This window comes from Hibiscus syriacus, unplaced genomic scaffold (genome assembly GCF_006381635.1).
Source record: "Hibiscus syriacus cultivar Baekdansim isolate YM2019G1 unplaced genomic scaffold, ASM638163v2 tig00003041_pilon, whole genome shotgun sequence".
Taxonomy (NCBI): Eukaryota; Viridiplantae; Streptophyta; class Magnoliopsida; order Malvales; family Malvaceae; genus Hibiscus; species Hibiscus syriacus.
The window spans coordinates 8,521,993-8,543,198 of record NW_024061960.1 but is presented as its reverse complement, the minus strand read 5'-3'; the positions used below and the strand labels follow the sequence as shown (position 1 = coordinate 8,543,198).

General features: G+C 32.2%; 1 protein-coding gene across 1 annotated transcript; it reads right to left on the bottom strand.

Moving 5' to 3' along the window:
- Window positions 1-205: 205 nt before the first annotated feature.
- On the bottom strand, window positions 206-2,950 carry LOC120171606 (cyclin-D1-1-like). Its single transcript, XM_039179289.1, has 6 exons — window positions 2,488-2,950; window positions 2,176-2,262; window positions 1,718-1,816; window positions 1,383-1,584; window positions 1,152-1,282; window positions 206-1,072 (listed from the first exon to the last, which is right to left on the bottom strand). The coding sequence occupies exons 1-6, from the start codon at window positions 2,737-2,739 to the stop codon at window positions 860-862; spliced, it is 984 nt and encodes a 327-aa protein (XP_039035220.1). The 5' UTR covers window positions 2,740-2,950; the 3' UTR covers window positions 206-859.
- Window positions 2,951-21,206: the final 18,256 nt, after the last annotated feature.

The following is a 21,206-nucleotide window of genomic DNA, read 5'->3' as shown; positions in this document are numbered from 1 at the left end:
GCCAGTGAAAATTGGTAATTAGGGCCGGAAACTGAGGGGGTCATGTTCATGAGTTGAACCATCTGCGGGACCAAGTCCTAGTCCCTTCACTCATGCCTCCACAAACTTCTCTTCATCCATTTATTTATTTGCTTTAGAATTCAGATACAAAATATGTAACGTCAATTAAGAGGAAAAACAAAATAAAGAAAATATTGAAATAAAATGATATTATAATATTATTTTTATTTATTCACGGTTCGAATACAACAAGCTTAGAAAGGCCCCAAAGACCTTCGTATATTTGTTTATGAACCAAAAACTGGTCATGAAACAGATTTTCCTCCTCCTCTAGAGGAAATTTCCAACAAAAAAAAAACCTCAAAGGGGAACAAATATATGCACACACGTGTCTCCATCACACGCGAGGCGTAAAACGTAGAAAGAAATGAAGATGAACGAAGAAAGAAAGAAAGAAAGGCATTCCCGCCAAAAAAAGCACACATAAACACGTGTGTTCCACACATGCCAAATGCGTGAACACACAATCCACTCGGCCCCCAAACTTCAACGTTTTGATCCCTAAATCGGCCGACCCAATCTCTCTGCTTCGGCTCCCCCTCGGCCTAAGGGACCACCCATCACACTTAAAATATTTACACTCCCTTGGGAATCTGCAAACCCATTCCCACCAACGAAATTATATTTAATAAATATGCAAACTCGCCAAACTCTTCTTTTTCTTTTTTTTTACATGCACATATGTATATACTCTTGCATGTCAATTTTCTCTCAAAACCCTGACCCACACCAAAATTATATATATTTAGGTTTCTAAACAACTTGGGCCACCATTTTTATCCTTTTCTTTATTGTTTTCTTACTTGCAGTTTCTGTCATCATCCACTCGGAACCAGCTATTTAATTTTCTCCGTTTGATTGAAGAAGATGAAGAAGATGAGGAAGATGAGTCACTTGGTCTCATTCGGCCTCGGATCGTTACCCGAAGCTGTGGTAACACCTTTGGTTGTTTCCTCCTCGCATTGTCTTCCACGAGCTCTTGCATTAATCTGTAGCAGCTTAGGATTCTCTCCTGCAAAAATTGAATATATTTTCCCATATTGGCCTTTGCAAATAATTTCTCAGTTTGAACATTAGTTAATTGAACTTACCTTGTTTAGTCCATCACACCATGACTCCGCATGTTCAGGATTGAAAAGGCACAAGTTTGGGATTTCGTTGGCCGCACAAAGTATCGCCGCCGCAGCAATACTTGACGGCCGATACTCTAGAAAGCTCGCCTCTGTTTACAAATTACAACATCAAAACAAATACGAATGTCAGCTGATATACAATATCAACCGACAGAAAGAGTATAGAGTTGGTGATAATGATAATAGTACCTTTGATATTGGATAAAATAATATCCGATGCCCTTGAAATCAAGAAGCCCAGAAAAGTTGCGGTTGGGTCGAGCTTGCATGCAAAGAAATCAATGAAACAGAATGGCGTTACTGATCGCAGTCTCCAATCCAGAACCGTCAGCACAAGCAGTTCCATTCTTTGAATTGTTTTTGGTTCAAAAATGTATTTCGCTCCCTCTACCTGTACATAGATGCAGCATTTTGTTGGAATTAGAATAATTTCTAATCCGCCAAAATAAATGTTTCCAAAAATTGTTAGAAGTTTACTGAAAATTAAATAATTGTTGTTGATAGAAGGAGCAATATTATTATACCTGGAGATCTATAAGAGAGGGAACAAGAGGTTCCTCCATCTTCGCCGCTAACGACAAGCAAGCGATAGATAAAAGTTGCAATGGCCACCCACTATTTTCCTGAAGAGTAAAACAAATATAACTTATTTTTTAAAACAAATATATTTACAGACAATAGTCAAGAACTTAGATAACAACCATCGCTTAATTATTAAGGTCAGTTAGCTGTTGATTATAAAACTTAAATGGATGTTACTATGATTAAAGATATGAAACATGCTATTTTATTTTAATTAATTACTGAGTTACTAGTGTCCTTTTCAGAATTTCATTGTTGTTGAAACTTCAACAGAAAAATCCACTGTTATTGAAAAGGCAAATATAATTGCATCAAACAGTGAAATTTTAATGATTCCAATTCTGTTATCCACCAAATAAATCCTTCAGTAAACTTAAGAGTGACGGAAACAAGAGCTCACCGGCAAGCGGCGGGAATACAAAAACCGATCCAAATAGTTCACGGAAAGATAGGCCGTCAAAGGCTGCAAATTGTAGTATGACTGCACCTGCAAACAAACAAACAAAAAGGGATTATTAGCATTGCTTGAAACGAAATCGAAAAAGTTGAAAGCAACATCCGGCCAATCACTATTCATCTCCGTCCATCCATCGGCTGTTGTGTGCAAGTTAGCAGAACATTGAAACTTTTGAACTAACGTGCGCCAGTGGTATTATTGTAATATCGAAGAACAGAGACTGTTTGTACATTCTTAGTCCGTTAAACGGTTTACCTTTAGAATCCACGCAACAGATTCCTCTCGAGCCGACGCGTCAAGAGATTGACACTGAAACCGAGCCAAGTAATCGAATCCGGGGACGAAGTTCGTTTCGTCTTCAATGAAGCCATCGATGGAGGATTCCTCGATGGAAGTCGCCGGAGACTTCAGATCCGACGAAAACACCGGGGAATCGCTAGATAACACCTCGTCGGAATCCTCGGCGCAGAGCAAGTCCGTGAAGCGATCGGGACATGATAACGACATATTGATAGTGGTTTCGATGACAGCAATCCTGGCCGTTGATTCCTCCTCATTATCTCTCCATGCCCACCAGTAGATCGAGTAATCTCGATGTCGAAACAAAGAGACGGAGATGTTCTTCTAAAATGTGTCGGCGAGTGTGTGAGTGAGTGAGGGATATAGAGGAGGAGGAGAGAAAGAGAAACGGTTTTGGGGGGGGGGGGGTTTGAAGCGTTGATGTAGTTTTTGATAGTTGGGGGCTGAGGGATTCCTTTTGGGGAGGGAGGCTACGTTTTATTTCAGGCTTGATTGAGGAGCAATATTTCCCGGGAAACGGGATTCCATTTTTTGGAGGGTACTGACAAATTGCAGAATTTAAGAGACGGAGAGTCATTGTTATTAGGATGAACTATACCAAAAGAGATCATTTAATTATGGTTTCATAATAAATAAGTCACCTTTTTTTTAAAAGTTATAAATAAGCCACTTAATTAAAATATTATTATAAATAGATCACCATATCGTTAAAATTGAAACAAACTTTTAATGTGATATGATATAATAACATTTTTAATTCACAAATCAAACAAGCAAGTTTATCGTATCAAAGTAGTAGTTGAATAATTGGATTTTACCATAAAAATAAATAAAAACGTAATATAATATTTTTATGAGAAGCAAAATAATTTAGTCAAAAAATAAATATTAAAATGATGAAATTTTTAAATATGAAGAGTTGAATTTATTAAATTATTTCATATTAAGAATAAATTGATAAACTGTGTAAGTTTTAAGGAATAAAATTATTATTATATTAAGTTACATTGTTATATTATCTAATATTTAATGAAGTGAATTATTTATAATAATATTTTAATTGAATGGTGTGTCTATAACTTTATTTAAATAACATGTTTGATATTAAATCTATAATTAAGGGGCATTGGATGTAGTTTACCCATATTATATTTACTACTACCTCCGGACTCGGACAGGATGATTAAAAGGATAAAGTTTATCATTTGAGTTTTTGTTTCTATTAAGTGTTGGGGTAAATTACCTTTCTACCATTTGTCGTAACCGTTTTTTCGACGGAACAATCGCTTAATTGTTTTAAAAAAAAATTACGACTTTTTCTTTTGGAAAATGGGTATTTTGAAGTAATTTGAAATAAATTGAAAAGAGTCGTCATCAACCTTTGAGTTAAGTAGGTCGAATACCTAAAAACATCTTTTAAAAACAATTTTAAGAAAAATCATTTTTTTAAGACAAAAACTGGTATGTGTTTACCAAAGATTCGTTTAAAACAGGTTCGGGAGTCGGTTACGCGTGGGGAATGATTAACACCCCCATAGCGCCCAAAATTGGTACTGTTTCGCTTACACGTTGTCGTAATGGTAGAAATTATGAATTCAAATATCAAGTTAAAATATGATCCGCTTATTGAAATTTAATTAATTTACTTTAGATTAATAACTTAAAGAAAATAAATAAAATAAAATAAGTAATTAAACTTATAAGAACCAAAATAATTAGAACAAAAACTTAAAGGGTTAATAAACCAAAATAAAAAATTACAATCATTAAATAACACATGTACTAAAATGAAAATAATCCAAAAATGAAATTTAGAACTAAAGTGCAACAAATCAAAAACTTGAAGGCTAAATCACAATTAAACCAAATTAAAACAAAGACTAAAACGATATATTTACAAACATCATAGCCAAATTCGAATAATATAAAAAATACACAAATATATTAAATCAATGACTAATATTTAATATTTATAAATATTATGCACAAAGTCAAATATTAACATAACATGTAATAATGTCGAGTTATGCACATGAAGATAACATACAATATTAATTAAAAGATGCCTTGTACTTAATTTATATATTAAAATGAATAAAACTACATATGTAATTTATAAACAATCAAAAACTAATAATAACTACATATTGTGAAGAAAATATGCATACACATTCTAATAATAACATACAAAAGAAATAAACATTAAATATATACATGAGTAAATAAAATATAATATATACATATGTGCAATAAAATGTATAAAATATATGACTATATACAAATTATAAAACGTTAATATATATATATATATATATATATATATATATATATAAGTCATGTAAATATTCAAACATGCATATATATGTAAAAAAAACACCAATGATAATATGGAAACCTTAAACAATATTACAAATAAAATTATTTACACATACGTGGTGATTAAGAAGGCTAAAGGATGTTAATAATAACTTGTAATTATAAACTACAAAATCAACATCAAATCGAGATAATAATTAAATATCAAACAATATATATACTAACAATGAAAATAACTCACAAAACAATATTATAGATTTAATTAAAACACACACCATACTTATAAAATGATCAAAATCAAATAATATAAAAAAATTCAAATGAATTAATAAAAAACGTATAATACTAAAACATGAATAAATTAAAGTAAGATAGTTAGATCTCAAATATAAGCATAATTATTCATATAAACAAGTAAGGACGAAATTAAAATTATCAATAACTAATAGACTTGAAATGAAAATAATGAAAACTTCATTAATGACCAAATTAAAATAATACAAACCAAGAGGGTATGCTTCATTAATATTCCATATATGAAGCATTAAATTTTTGCTTGGTATTTTAACCAAGAAACCTGCGTGCGTGAGAACCAGAACCCCCTTCCTTCTTTTCTTCCTTCACGTATATCTCTGCCCCTTGTTGGTGACTTTCAGCGTGCCCCCCAAACAAGGATTGATTGGGGTTTTTATAGCCCCAATTCTCACATGCTTTTACATAAAATAATACAATTTTTTGGGTGTTTGATGACCAGACATGCATTTATCCATTTAGTGCCAGGAAACAAAGGATAGTGGTAATTTAGGTATGGTGGGGTAAGATATAATGAAAATGGCACTTGGTGGAGTCATGAAATACGTGAATGGTGGAGTGGGTGGAGTATGGGTAGTGGAGCATAGTAAAAAAAATGATGCTGACAGCTGCCCCGCTTTGCTTTTTGCTGTGAAACGGGAATGAAGCAAAGATAATAAAGCATCATTTTTATCTTGGTCTCTTCTTGTCACACTACGAATCTCTTCACTGGGAATGTCAATTCTTCTTCTTCTGCAAAATCGTCGAGTCTTTGCTGCAAATGATGTCATCTTGCTTCGTTCTCTTAGCTGAGTCTTCATCTTCAATTCTTCAGGTTATGGGTTATTCTCATTACGATCTTTCTCCTTTAGGACGAGTTCTTCTCATTATGAACTCTTCTGGAAATATCAATCCCTCAAGCGAGGCGTCACTGATTCAAAAAGTCGTGAATCGAGTGATAGGTCAAACAAGCTCTTCTTATTATGAACTTTTTCTCCATCTGTCGGATGAGTTCTTTTCATTATGAACTCTGTACTGGAAATATTGATATGTTTATATTCTCTTTGAAAATTTTCAGACTTATAAAAGATTATCATGTGTCAGTAATAATTGTGTTTGAAGTACCCGAAGGTATTAGCCCAAAGGTTTTATCATCTTGCTCGAAAGGCTTACAGATGACCCGAAGGATTTAAAAATAAAAAAAAACCCCGAAGACTTAGTTTCTTAAAATCTCATTTGAAAACATCTTGCACTGAAGGTCTTATGGATGGCCCGAAGGACTTAAAAATCAAGAAACCCCTGAAGGCTCAGTTTCTTAGATCTCATTTGAAAACATCCTGCACTGAAGGTCTTATGGATAGCCTGAAGGACTTAAAAATCAAGAAACCCCCGAAGGCTCAGTTTCTTAATTGCCATTTGAAAACATCCTACACTGAAGGTCTTATGGATGGCCCGAAGGACTTAAAAATAAAAAAAACCCCGAAGGCTCAGTTTCTTAATTGTCACCAATGAACCCCTACATATCGCGTTGGTCCCTCAAGTGGTCATCAAGTTTGTCATCAAGGAACCCCTACATATCACGATGGTCCCTCAAGATTGTCATCAAGAAACCCTTACATATCACGATGGTTTCTCAAGCTTGTTATCAAAGAACCCCTACATATCACGATGGTCCCTCAAGCTTTTCACCAAGAAACCCCTACATATCACGATGGTTTCTCAAGCTTGTATATCACGATGGTCCTTCAAGCTTTTCTTCAAGAAACCCCTGAAAATCAGGCTTAGTTTCAAAAAATAGTGTTTCGAGCGAAACTATCTCAAGCGAGATAGAATCTTCTGTTTCAAGTGAAACAATCTCAAACGAGATAAAATCTTCTGTTTCAAGTGAAATTGTCTCAAGGGAAACAAAATTTGTTTCTAGGGAAACCGTCTCAAGGGAGACAAAATTTGTTTCAAGGAAAATTGTCTCAAGGAGACAAAATTTTTCTGTTTCGAGAGAAACTATCTCAAGCGAGATAAAATCTTTCTGTTTCGAGGGAAACTATCTCAAGCGAGATAAAATCTTCTGCTTCGAGGGAAACTATCTCAAGCGAGATAAAATCTTTCGTTTCAAGAGAAACTATCTCAAGCGAGATAAAATCTTTTGTTTCGAGGGAAACTATCTTGAGTGAGATAAAATCTTCTGTTTCAAGAAAAAACAATCTTGAATGAGATAATATCTTCTGTTCCAAGGAAAAACAATCTTGAGCGATATAAAATCTTCCGTATTAAATTAGACTGTCTCAAGCGATACAAAATTTGTTTGAAAATGTTGAATCTGAAGATGATTGCTTCCTCTTGCTGAGGATATCTTGTTGTATTTTACTCTCATTTTTTCTGAAAGATCTGCAAAAATGTAGTTGAATGCAACTATTATGAATGAATGTTTGATGCAAAGATGCAAATTCATGTAGGTGTAATGCATGACTTTTTTTATATACAAATGATGTTCATATGAATAAAAAAAATGTGATGCAATCTTCATTTAACTTCAAAGTGGCCATCTTGGTCTTCTTCTACTTGATCACTTCTTCCCAAAGCCTACTAAAATATTCATATAGTAACTCATAATTTCCAACTTGCATTTTTGAAGATCCATCTAATCTTCTTCTCTCTTCTTGTCATCTTCGTTTTCTGTCTTCATTTCAGAGAAAACATTTTCTTTCTCAACTTCTTGATACGATCAGAAATATGATTGTGTTGCCCTATTTTAAGAGACTATGCGTATGACTATGCCAAACTCCGTAAAGATCAAAGGGAGAGTTGCGTCAATTCTGATTTGACTCTTGAAACTCGACATCAGGAAGACCTATCCAAATTTTCATGTCACCACATCTAGTCAAACATCAAATGAGACTCATTTTTAACAACAACCCATCTTTCAGCTTTAGTTGATACCACTAGTCTCTTGCTATTAAGATTTTATCACCTCTTTCGTGGAAAGAAATTTTCATCATATCTCACTTCTAACCTTGGGGTTGAAGAAGACAAACTTCATCTTGAGTCCATACATAGAAACACAATATGATCGCAACATTGGTTCAGCACCATAATCACTGATTCGTAAAGCATTTGACAACATATTCATCATTTTCTGTAGCTTCTGCTCGTATTTCTCAATCAGTGATGCTCTTTGCATAATGTTTGGAGCTTTTGTAGGGTGTCACTTAAGAACAAAGCTCAATGAGATCTCAAATGAGATACTTTAACTAACAGCATCAAATCACCAGAATAATGCAAATTCAAAATGCGTTCAAAATTGTTTCTTGTTGATATGAGCCTTCAATATGAACTTTCAAAATGCCCCCACATGAATCATTTTTTTGTCTGAAATGGGCCTTCAAAATGCCCCAACATTCTATTTCTGATTGAAATTGACCTTCAAAATATCCCAACCTTTTCATGCTAGTGTGAGCCTTCAATATGCCCCACATAGATCATTTCTGTCTAAAATGGGCCTTCAAAATGCCCCATCCTTCAAGTCAAAAAGTTCATTCTCGATGTCCATTGAATTTGAATCTCATGATTCCCACGAGGTGCAATTTTGATAATACCCCTATTTGTGGATCATTGTGGCTCTATTCATGCCCAAATTTGTTTATCTTGAATGCTCTCATTCTGGTGTTACTAAACAACAACGTTGTCAAGTAACTTCAAGGGATTATCTTCTGCTTGATTGGTCGTATTCTTGCCTTTTTGCTACATACTGGGATATGTGCTCCTTTTGAATGAGACAATCATCGTCTTCATATCAGGTTGCTGATAATGTCACAAGAGAGTGTTACAAGTTCTCTCCTCCAGCCCTCATGATCTTCCGGACCACATGCTTTCAAGAATGTGAAGTGCTTCCTCATTCTTTTTCTCAAGTAGAGGCAGAACAGTCCTCAACTTAATTCAGGAACCTTTTTCATTTAAGACTGTCTTGTTTGAAAATGTTTTCCTCCTTTCTTTATCAAATAATGAAAGAATTTTGTAAAGTATTGTTCTTTACAAGTTAACAATAGAATAAAATCATAAGCATGAGTTTAAAGAATATCAAAAGAATCAACAACTCTTTAATGTCTTAAAGTTATAGTTCTTTGACAAGTATCAAAATTTATTAGTAAATTTCAGGTTGACTTTCCTATTTTCTATGGTTACATCTATTGAAGATGCCACTCCTCTCTCACTCTTTGTGAACATTGCCACATACCTCACTTTCTTAACTTGGTATTTTAACCGGATGTGGACAAAATGACGCAACTAGCATAGCCAATTACTAGACCATCTAGAATACCTCTATTTCACTTCTATGAAATCTTCCCTTTAACCAAAGCAATGCGAAAATATCGATCTAAAAATGAAATTTCTGTGTACTCGTGTGTAGTTGACTATAACAGGTGTTTCTTAACTCCCTTAGTCCATCTTTACTGAAACTCTTTATTTATAAAATTTGCCATGGTCTGGCTAGCTGAAATCAGCTTTATTGTAATTTGCCTTTATCGGGCCGGCTGAAAGGTTCATCTCATCACAAAGTCTTTGACTTGACAATCACAGTGGAGCATACACCGAATTGCCAAGTACTCAATCAAAGTCATGGTTTGAATATAATCTATTCATAAAGCCAGGGCTTTCGAGTTTCCTCTATAACCAATTGCCTTAGCGGAATAGCTCAGCTTTATTGTATATATAATAATATAATATGGATATATAACTCTTAAGAAGAACCTATTATAATCTAGGTGGTTTGGTGGAAATCAGAAAATCTCATCGTTAGAGTTCAATTCGCAAGCAACTGACTTTACCTAATTGTGAAGATTTCATCATCGAACATCATCAATAGAAAGTAATATAGACACTTTCGCAAAGTCACACAAAAGATGCCCCATGTTGTACGCTCCTATATATAAATACCAAGCTTTTTATCTAATTCCTTGCACTGGAGAAGGCTATCTCATATTTGTAGAAGGGTAAAATGTTTGGGTATATTTCATCTGAAGTCAAGTCAAGGTCCTTGTTTTACCAGTTTTCAATCTTGATAATTTGTCAAAGATGTGTAACTCTAATCATAAAGAGTTTTTAATCCTGTTGATATTCAAAGAACTGCAAGATTGCAAAATTGATTCAATGCTCATAACCTTAAAAACAACAAAAAATTATTTATTACACAAAAGGCAGAGAAATGAACAAAAAACAAGTTCAAACAAGATGTTGAAAATAGAAAGTACTACAGTGGTAGATAACAACTTCCACTTATTTATCTATCATGCGCTATTGCTCTTATAATGTTGGGTGTATAATCGACCTAGGGTCCTTGCCCTCATTTGCCCCCTTTCTTGATCATCTTTTGTGTCAACTTCTTTAAATGCACAAATCTTTGCTTCCTCCTGAGCAGTCTCCATCATCATCTTTTTCTTCCCCGACTTGAAATTGGGCTCAATTTTAGATCCAAAACAAATTTCCTTGGTGATGGCAGTTTTGTCTTGGTCCTGAATGCTCATTGTAGCTATGATTGGGGTAGTATTCACCAGACTCCTTAAATTTCCCCATACCTCACTTGTTTTCAGAAAATCTGATATAGGTGTCTGAGGTGTCTTCTGGGTTACATCTGCCCCATTCCTTCTTAGACCTATGAGCCAATCTCGAATTACCTTTCCTTTTATTTCTTCATTTCTTATCTCTTTCTCATTCTTTAGCATCAGAGAAGTATCGAGAGTTAAATCTGCCATACATACTTCACATTCCTTAGTTTTGCCTCTTTTTTTTCTTTTCAATGTCCTCTGATGTATGAACGTCATTTGTTTTGACACTATTAACTTTATTTTGGGGTTTGAATCCCAATTGTCTGATCAACAGAGATTGACTGTTAACATCCACTTTTATGAACTTATGAACCAAAAGGTCTTGAATTCGTCGTTTGAAGTTACCGCAATTCTCGATGGAGTGTCCTCGAATTCCAACATGATATTTACAAAAGACTTTCTCATTATACCATCTCGGGTAAGGAGGCAATAAAGGCTTAGCCTGACATGGGGAAATAAGTTGGGCTTTGAGTAACTCAGGATATAACTTGCTGCACGAAATTGAAGGAAATTCAGGTAGAATTTTCTTTGACATCACTGTCTCCTTACAATTGTTTACTTTGCTTTCTTGAAGACCTTGTGACTGATGAACAAAATGTTTGATTTTAATGTTTGCTCCTTGACCAACATCATGAGAAAGATAATAATTCAAAAATTTATCTTTCTCGACCAGTTTTGAGTTTTTGAGGAGCCTAGGTTTCCCATCTTCAAAACATAACAACCCTTTTGTTATAAGATCTTGGACTTTTGATCTCAGAATTATGTAATTTTCTGTAGAGTGACTGAAATCTCCAGAATGATAAATGCATAAATCTCTGACATCTTGCCAATTTAGATGTAGATAAGTACTAGGAGAAATGGGTGTTACAAGGCCACTTTCAAAGAGAAAGGGTAAAAAGTCTGAATATGAGTTTGGAATGAGATGTGTCCTCTTCTTTTCCTTCTTTCCTTTTTTGGCCATCTTTACTGGCATTTGAACCTCCTCTATGCCTCTCTTCTTTGAGTCCAGCTCCACTTTTGTATTAGAAGTTTCACCCTTAACTTCTGCTTTTCCCAGTATGATCTCTGTAGCATTTTCTGGAATCATACTTGATTTTTGGAGTTGACTTGAATTACCATATCCCCTAACAGGTTCTTGATCATTTTCTGCCATCGCATTGGCTGCACCACTATCATTCAGATTATCATTCGAAGTCTTCATCTTTTCTTGTATAATAGGGTCCTCTAGTGATTTCTCCCCATATATTATAGTAACCATCATGCTCATCAACTTGGACATCTGTTCCTTGGATTCAACTTGGAACTTCCTTGCTTCATCAATCATTTCGTATTGGGTCCTTATGAGTTGTTCTTGAATTCTTTAAATCTTACTAACTCGTGCTAATATTTCATTCATTACTTTCTATCTTTCCAGAAACACATCTTAGGTAACTTTAGTTTACTTTCTGAGCTTCTGTAACAATATCTTTCACGAGTTACTCTCACGTTTTCATGATCGATGTATGTAAAAATGCTTAAATTAAAGTAATGCGAATACAAATGTGGATGCAAATGCAAAAAATGAAAATGTAAATACAAACGTAAAAATGTAAATGTAAATGCAAATGCAAAATGTATCGATTTCCAAAAGTAACCATTCTTAGAAAGTGTTTCATTCTTCCAAAATAACTTTCATATTTACAAGAAAGATCAATCTATAAATGTGGTTTGACCTTTTTATTTAGCTTCATGATCTCAGTCATGATCTCAATAACTTTCTCCTCTTTCCAGAAATAACTCCAAATAGAGATGATGATGAGTTGAACGCAGCCTTTGAATTACCTTCCCTCCAATCTATATCAATCATTTAAGGATTGAAAGGTCTATGTCAAGACAGCCAATGCAAGATTTATATATCTCTCCAATATGTCCAAGAAATTTGCATCATCAACCTCCACGTGTGGCAAAGTCTTTGAGAAATAGACCATGTATAGCCATAGCAAAGGTGTCTAATCTCTTATCTTTATTTATGTGCACTAATATCAGATTTTTGAGGCAATTCCATAGAAAACACTCCATTTCTACAATTTGTTGGATGTGTTCTACTATCAATAATCTTGTAATCTTCACAAGCTTGCTTTTGAAGGATTGGACTTTCGGAAGTCTGTAATAAATTATATCCACCTGAAGGCTTTCAAAGTTAAATAGAGCAGTACTCTTCTATTGTTGGTGTCAAATCTTGTCTTTTGAAAGTGAAACATTTGTATGTGGAATTCCGGCATCAGACTAGAGCTTTAAGCAACGACTCATCTATTTTTACACAGAGGATATAAACCATGTCATCATATTTCTTGTGAAATTTCTCCTTAGTAACTATTCTCTAAATATCCCAAATCTCTATCAGCTCTTGTAGATCATTCTTGCTTGAGATTGACATTGACATTTGTGATCATCTGTGATACGTAATCCCCAGGCAAATTGTCTCCTTTCACCCTTTGTGTTTCTTCAAACTAAGCTTGAACCGCTAGATTGAATTCTTCCTTGTTTTGAAAATTCTTTTCCATTTCAATGATCGCTCTTCTAATCTGATAATTAATTGGTTTAATCAACACCTTTCTTTTATTCATGATGATTATGCAAATGTGAAGATGCAAATACAGATGCGAAAGTGGTGCAATGCAAAGAAGGACAAAAAAATGGCATACGCAAAAGAAAAGAAATAAATTAGTATGGGCGAAATAATCAATAAAATTAAAAGATGCTATTTAAAGATAAATATAACACCTACCCAATCATGATATCTACCCAATCATGCTTTTGTTAGATAGTGATCCTACCCAAACATGCTTTCTACCCAAAATAATTATTTTCCATGAAATGATCCTAACCGTATGATATCTAGTTCACATGATGTTATTCAATAGAAAATTAAAAGGTTCAGAAATGCTCCTCCTTTGTCTACACTTAATTTGGGTACCTACTAATGGTCAGAGGTTCGGTATGTCTAATACCTAGGGTAACGATTATACAGTTCAATATATGCATGGTTTTGGTTCTAACGGGAAAAAAGGTACTCGAATTTTCCTTAATGTTGGTGCCCCCTTGGGCTACCAAACCCTCAATCCTGGCCCATTACAGGCTCATACAGATCGAGTTCAATTCAAGAGGATACATTCCCTTATGTCCATGTGGAGAAATAATTTATCTCACATAGACATAAGGTATATGAACCCCAAAGATTACTTGCTAAAACTCGTGCGGAGAAACAAATTATCTCACGTAGGTTAAACTTTCATCTCAACTTAAAAGGGACAAAGCTCGTAAGTGAGCTTATGGTATGCAAATGAACGTGATGTGTGTGAGGAGGAACATTCAACCCTTTAACTCAAAAGGAAAATAAAACCCCGATAAAAACTTGGACAGATCTGAAAGCAAAAATCAAAATATTAGTATAACAAAAAATGAAGCAATTACAAACTTCAATAAATGAATCATAAATTAATTAAAACCTTGAACTCATAATTTCCATTACAACGACAATGTATAAACGACTTACAACTTGACTCTCTAAAAAAATATCCCCAGCAGAGTCGCCAAGCTGTCGTAACCGTTTTTCCGGCGGAACAATCGCTTAATTGTTTTAAAAACAAGTTACGACTTTTTATTTTGGAAAATGGGTAATTTTGGAGTAATTTGAAATAAATTGAAAATAGTCGCCATCAACCTTTGGCTTAGGTAGGTCGAATACCTAAAAACGTCTTTTAAAAACAATTTTAAGAAAAATCATTTTTAAGACAAAATCTGGTATGCGTTTACCAAAGATTCGTTTAAAACGGGTTCGGGAGTCGGTTACGCGTGGGGAAGGATTAGTACCCCCACAGCACCCAAAATTGGTACTGTTTCGTTTACACGTTGTTGTAATGGTAGAAATTATGAATTCAAATATCAAGTTAAAATATGATCCGTTTATTGAAATTTAATTAATTTACTTCAGATTAATAACTTAAAGAAAATAAATAAAATAAAATAAGTAATTAAACTTATAAGAACCAAAATAATTAGAACAAAAACTTAAAGGGTTAATAAACCAAAATAAAAAATTACAAACATTAAATAACACATGTACTAAAATGAAAATAATCCAAAAATGAAATTTAGAACTAAAGTGCAACAAATCAAAAACTTGAAGGCTAAATCACAATTAAACCAAATTAAAACAAGGACTAAAACGATATATTTACAAACATCATAGCCAAATTCGAATAATATAAAAAATACACAAATATATTAAATCAATGACTAATATGTAATATTTATAAATATTATGCACAAAGTCAAATATTAACATAACATGTAATAATGTAGAGTTATGCACATGAAGATAACATACAATATTAATTAAAAGATGCCTTGTACTTAATTTATATATTAAAATGAATAAAACTACATATGTAATTTATAAACAATCAAAAACTAATAATAACTACATATTGTTAAGAAAATATACATACACATTCTAATAATAACATACAAAAGAAATAAACATTAAATATATACATGAGTAAATAAAATATAATATATACATATGTGCAATAAAATGTATAAAATATATGACTATATACAAATTATAAAACGTTAATATATATATAAGTCATGTAAATATTCAAATATGCATATATATGTAAAAAAAACACCAATGATAATATGGAAACCTTAAACAATATTACAAATAAAATTATTTACACATACGTGGTGATTAAGAAGGGTAAAGGATGTTAATAATAACTTGTAATTATAAACTACAAAATCAACATCAAATCGAGATAATAATTAAAAATCAAACAATATGTATACTAACAATGAAAATAACTCACAAAACAATATTATAGATTTAAATAAAACACACACCATACTTATAAAATGATCAAAATCAAATAATATAAAAAAAATTAAAATGAATTAATAAAAAACGTATAATACTAAAACATGAATAAATTAAAGTAAGATAGTTAGATCTCAAATATAAGCATAATTATTCATATAAACAAGAAAGGGCGAAATTAAAATTATCAATAACTAATAGACTTGAAATGAAAATAATGAAAACTTCATTAATGACCAAATTAAAATAATACAAACCAAGAGGGTATGCTTCATTAATATTCCATATATGAAGCATTAAATTTTTGCTTGATATTTTAACCAAGAAACCTGCGTACGTGAGAACCAGAACCCCCTTCCTTCTTTTCTTCCTTCACGTATATCTCTGCCCCTTGTTGGTGACTTTCAGCGTGCCCCCCAAACAAGGATTGATTGGGGTTTTTATATCCCCAATTCTCACATGCTTTTACATAAAATAATACAATTTTCTGGGTGTTTGATGCATCAGACATGCATTTATCCATTTAGTGCCAGGAAATAAATGATAGTGGTAATTTAGGTATGGTAGGGTAAGATATAATGAAAATGGTGCTTGGTGGAGTCATGAAATACGTGAATGGTGGAGTGGGTGGAGTATGGGTAGTGGAGCATAGTAAAAAAATGATGCTGACACCATTCAATTAAGAAGCGGCAGATTCGTGCCTAAGTGAGAGTAAACAATGAAAATCGAATTTTTTCGGTAATTATTTATTTACTTTTTTAAATTTTTATTTGTATCATAAAATCTTACATTATTAATATATATGTTTACTTAATACCTACCTTAAAATGTATTTATGAATCCATCGCTATGACAAAAGAAACAAAAATTGTTATTTATTAGGATAAAGTATACAAATAGTCTCCTGACTATAAGACGTTGTTTTATTGAGTCACTCGACTATAAAATGATCCTTAAACTATAGGACACTACTTTGTTGAGTCTTCAACTATTAAAATTTGCAAAATGATCGCTTGACTATGAATATGTTTCAAATTCGTCATTTTTCGTTAAAAAATTAACAGTCCTTTGAGGATGTTAACCTGTTGGTTGGGATATGATAAATCTGATCCCATAATCTCAAAAGACTATACAGTTCAAACAATTATGAGATATTTTATCATATATCAGTTAGTAAGTTAACGTCCTGCTTATATGATAATCATTTTTTTAATGGAATAGGACGAGTTTGGAACATATGAATAGTCAATTGACCATTTTGTAACTTTTAATAGTCAAGGGACTCAACAGAGAATCACTCTATAGTCGGAGAATTATTTTGTAACTTTTAATAGTTGGAAGACTCAACAAAGTTGTAACCCCCCTAACCCATATCTGACCCGGATACGAATCTGATGTGTCACATTGACTTTTTAAATCGTTTACTTTTAAAAGATAGTTGAAAATTTAAACTTTTATTTATATAAAAATAGTGGAACCCTTATTCAAAAGTAACTAACGAAAGTTTAAACTCAATTTGAAATTATAACTTCATAATTTACATAAATACAATAAGGTTTATTTATAAAACCGATCAGAGCATATACGATTCAAACCTTTAATTACAAGCCAACCATATTCAGTATCACAAAATACATACGGTTTAATTCGTTTATGATCTGATCTTCTGGAAGGAGATGTTGTCCTGACTTGCTTAGCTTTGCTCTTCTTGCTTCTCTGAACCTACGTATGAAACACTCACACGCTAAGTTGTTGACTTAGTGAGACATATAAAGGGCGTAATAAAATCTTAAAACACTTAAACATATTCTAAGCATTTCGTAAAATAATATGAAGAAACAATGGAACACATCATATAACAAAAACATATATGCCTACATATACATATCATCATCATTATCATTCACTGTTTATTTATATCTTTTCTTTTAATAGCCCATGGTACACTATTGATAACTTAAGGTATGTGAGTGCATTGAGGTTATGCACAAATGTTGTCACCACAACTCGTATAAATTGCACCGAAGTACCACATAGAAATGTCCCGAAGGACCACATAGTATTGTCCCGAAGGACAGCGTAGAAATGTTCCGAATGACCGTATAGAACCCTCGACAATTGACATGCCAATTATACCTTTAGCTCTTATATCACATACTTATGGGCTTTACCATTTACACATTTCACATAACTTGTATCACAGAGATCATGGTCATATAGCTTATATGACATTTTTATGTAATCGCATAAATCATTTAACACGTAGGATGACATGTAACACATATATCCTTGTCACATAGTTTATATCACATGTTAATATAATCACTTAGATCAATACCACATAGCTTATATCATATTCTCATGTAATCATATAGGTCAATATCATATAACAGAGAATATAAACAATACATGTTCACATAATAACAGAGATCAAACTATGTTTATATTTATGTACACATAGAACCCATATCAACAACATACTAGTATTCATAAAATCATGAAATCAAAACATTGGAAATAGACTCATCGCAAGTCTTATTTCCCATATCACCATATATTATAGTAGTAGCACTCACCTTGGCCTCACTTAATTAAAGAAACACCTATAACTTCTATCTCTCTCTTGATCAATCTTATATCTTCGATTCGTCCGAAATTGGCTTTCGTTCGATATCTACACAATAATATGATTGGTATAATTATCAAAATTCGAATCACTAAAATCAATCCTTAATAACATAAGTTAAACGAAGCACTTATTTCACAATTTCATTCTTATTAGTATTTGTACCCCAGGTACAGTACCGATACTTCCTTACTGTGGTATCGATACTTTACTTCAGTATCGATACTTTACTTCAGTATCAATACCCTTTCTAGATTATGGATTTTCATCTTTGAAAATGGTACCGATACCTTTAAACTAATATCCATACCTTTGGCATCGATGTTACTCCTTTAGTATCGATAATATATTACTGATTCGTACAATTTCACCATATGGCATCGATACTATTCTTCTAGTATCGATACCCAAACCCAAATATCACATATTTTTGCTTTGAAGTATCGGTATTATTCATCCAGTATCGATACCCCTTGCCCATAATTCACTCATTTCAACCCAAAAATTTTCCAAAACTTTGCTAAATTCCTCACTTTACTCTCCTTTTAAACCTTTAAACTCAACTACACTTATCTCAATCAACTTATAACACTTTAACACATCCAATATCTCACTAGAACACTTGGAACCTAAAATCATACCAAATAATCATCATATCTCAAATCTATATCTAACACTTTAGATTTCTTATTTCAACTTATGACAAGTCAAATTTCACTTCAAAATTCATTTACTGACTCTTTCTCAACAATTCACTCAAAAACCCTTTTTACTTAATCTCTCATAACTTGCAAATCATTTAGTTTATACTTCTCTTTAAGCTTTTCTAATACTCCCAGAATCAAAACCAACTTAAAAATGAAAGGAAAAATCAACAGTAAACATACTCAACTTAGATAGGAACTCACGCTGGAAGAAGAAAGAAATGATGAAGAAGGATTCTAGATTTTTCTGTATCTTTCTTTCCTTCCACATGTATATAATACACCACTAACCAATTTTAAATTCATTAATTGCCAAAAGACCAAAATGACCCTTCCTCTTTTAATATTTGCTAAATAATCTTTCACAAAAATATTCCAAATAAATCCCTAAACTTTTCAATTTATCTAAATTGACCACAAATTTTAAAATCTTACACTTTGGTCACTAGCCCAGTTTTTGGGATGTTACAAAAGTAACGTCCTATAGTTGGGGGACACATTTTTGTACTTTACCCTATTCATTAACTAGTTGTTATAAATAATATTAAAGTTAAAATGTATTGTTATTTATTGTGTGATAAAAGAGATTATTGTTCTCCTTAGAGGTTATGAGCTCGAGTAGTTGCGTATGCATGATATGTGTGCGTTTTCAATTAGTTAAGAAAGTTCATGACTATTATATCTCGATCGGCAAGTTAACGTCCAGCTTTGACTGTCGTTTATTAATTAACAAAAAAAGACGAGTTTAGAGCATAATAAATATTCGGGTGACCATTTTGTAACTTTTAATAGTCAAGGGACTCAACAAAACAATATCCTATATTCATGGAATAATTTGTCTACTTTACCCATATTTTTATATAATAAAATTTAAAATGAAATATGCAAAACTTTAATGTTTCTGTTTATCATTAAATCACCATATAATTGACCATATATATATATAAGATTATTAAAGAGGACAAGAAAGATAAATGCATTGAAAATGATAGTGAGCTTAATTGTAGGCATTCGAATGATTAAGGGGGCGGCGGTGGTGGCTATAGGCATTAATTCAAAAGTGAAAATATGTTACAATTTTCATTTGCCAATGACAATAATGTCGAGATCTTTTCTTTGTTATAATTATTACTGAATCCAGTTATAATATACTATCTGTTTCTTTGGTGGCTCCATGTGCAAATGTGCAGCATGAAGAAGAACCACCCCACCATTCAAGTCTTTGCGTGCATCAAAAACTCAAAAGACGAGAACAATTTTCAACTTTATAGGGCTCTCATTACAGTTTCTCTATTTTAAGAAAAATTATTATTACAATATGCACTCATATATGGTTAAATTTATGAAATTTCAAATCGGGGTGAAACCATAACATTCTTTGCATTTTTTTGTTGGAGAATGAAAAATATTTGCATTGTTTATAATTTTATAACTTTTAAGGAGTAAATTAAAATTTTATTATTTTAGAGGGCCGAAATATAATTTCACCATCACAATAAGTTTTTTTTTTCAGACCTTGAGTTTGGTAGTTGTACGCTATGCATGATAATTCAATATCACAATGTTTTCAGCGAAGGAGTGTGTAATTTAAAGGACATAATGGCATGGATAGTGCCTGAACTTTAACAAATCTTTTAATATGATTCATATACTTTAAAAATATGGATTTTGATACCTAAGGTTTCATTCCATCTACTAAAGTGATACTTACCTTTGATTAAAGTATAACCCTTTCGTCTAAAGTTTAGGTGTTGAGAAATTGTGGGTTAAAATTCAGATTGAGTTTAATGGTTAAATTAATATTTCACTTAAAGTTTAAAGATGAAATTAAAAATTAATTATTTTTACTAACGTATCATATATCAATATAACAAAAAATAAACATTCATTGAATAAATTATTATAAATGAATAATATAAACAATTAAAATATAATTACTTTTAATTTTAATGGTTAAAATAAAATAAAAGCTAAATAAAAATTTTCTTTGTGATAGGTTATCCGTTTTTTTGGTATAACACTAAAACGTATCTCTAACATTTAATTAAAAATTCATTTTGGCATATTTTCTTATTTTATGAAGCATTTGACTGTCAATGTTTTATTTTAGGTCAAAAAGACTCATAACATTTGACTAAATAGTCAATTTTAACTTTATTCTTTTATTTTGGAGCATTTTAACCCCTAAAACATTTTATTTTAGAACAAAAGGTCTATATTTTAGAACGCTGACCATTTAATAACTAACAAATAAATATTTTTATCTCAAAATGAAA

Excerpts from the sequence above, each read along its gene's own strand:
- LOC120171606 (XM_039179289.1), bottom strand. The coding sequence starts at position 2,739 with ATGTCGTTATCATGTCCCGATCGCTTCACGGACTTGCTCTGCGCCGAG. Across the intron at positions 2,263-2,487 it reads CTGTTGCGTGGATTCTAAAG|GTGCAGTCATACTACAATTT; the intron begins GTAAACCGTTTA and ends GTTTGTTTGCAG. Across the intron at positions 1,817-2,175 it reads TGTATTCCCGCCGCTTGCCG|GAAAATAGTGGGTGGCCATT; the intron begins GTGAGCTCTTGT and ends TTTACTCTTCAG.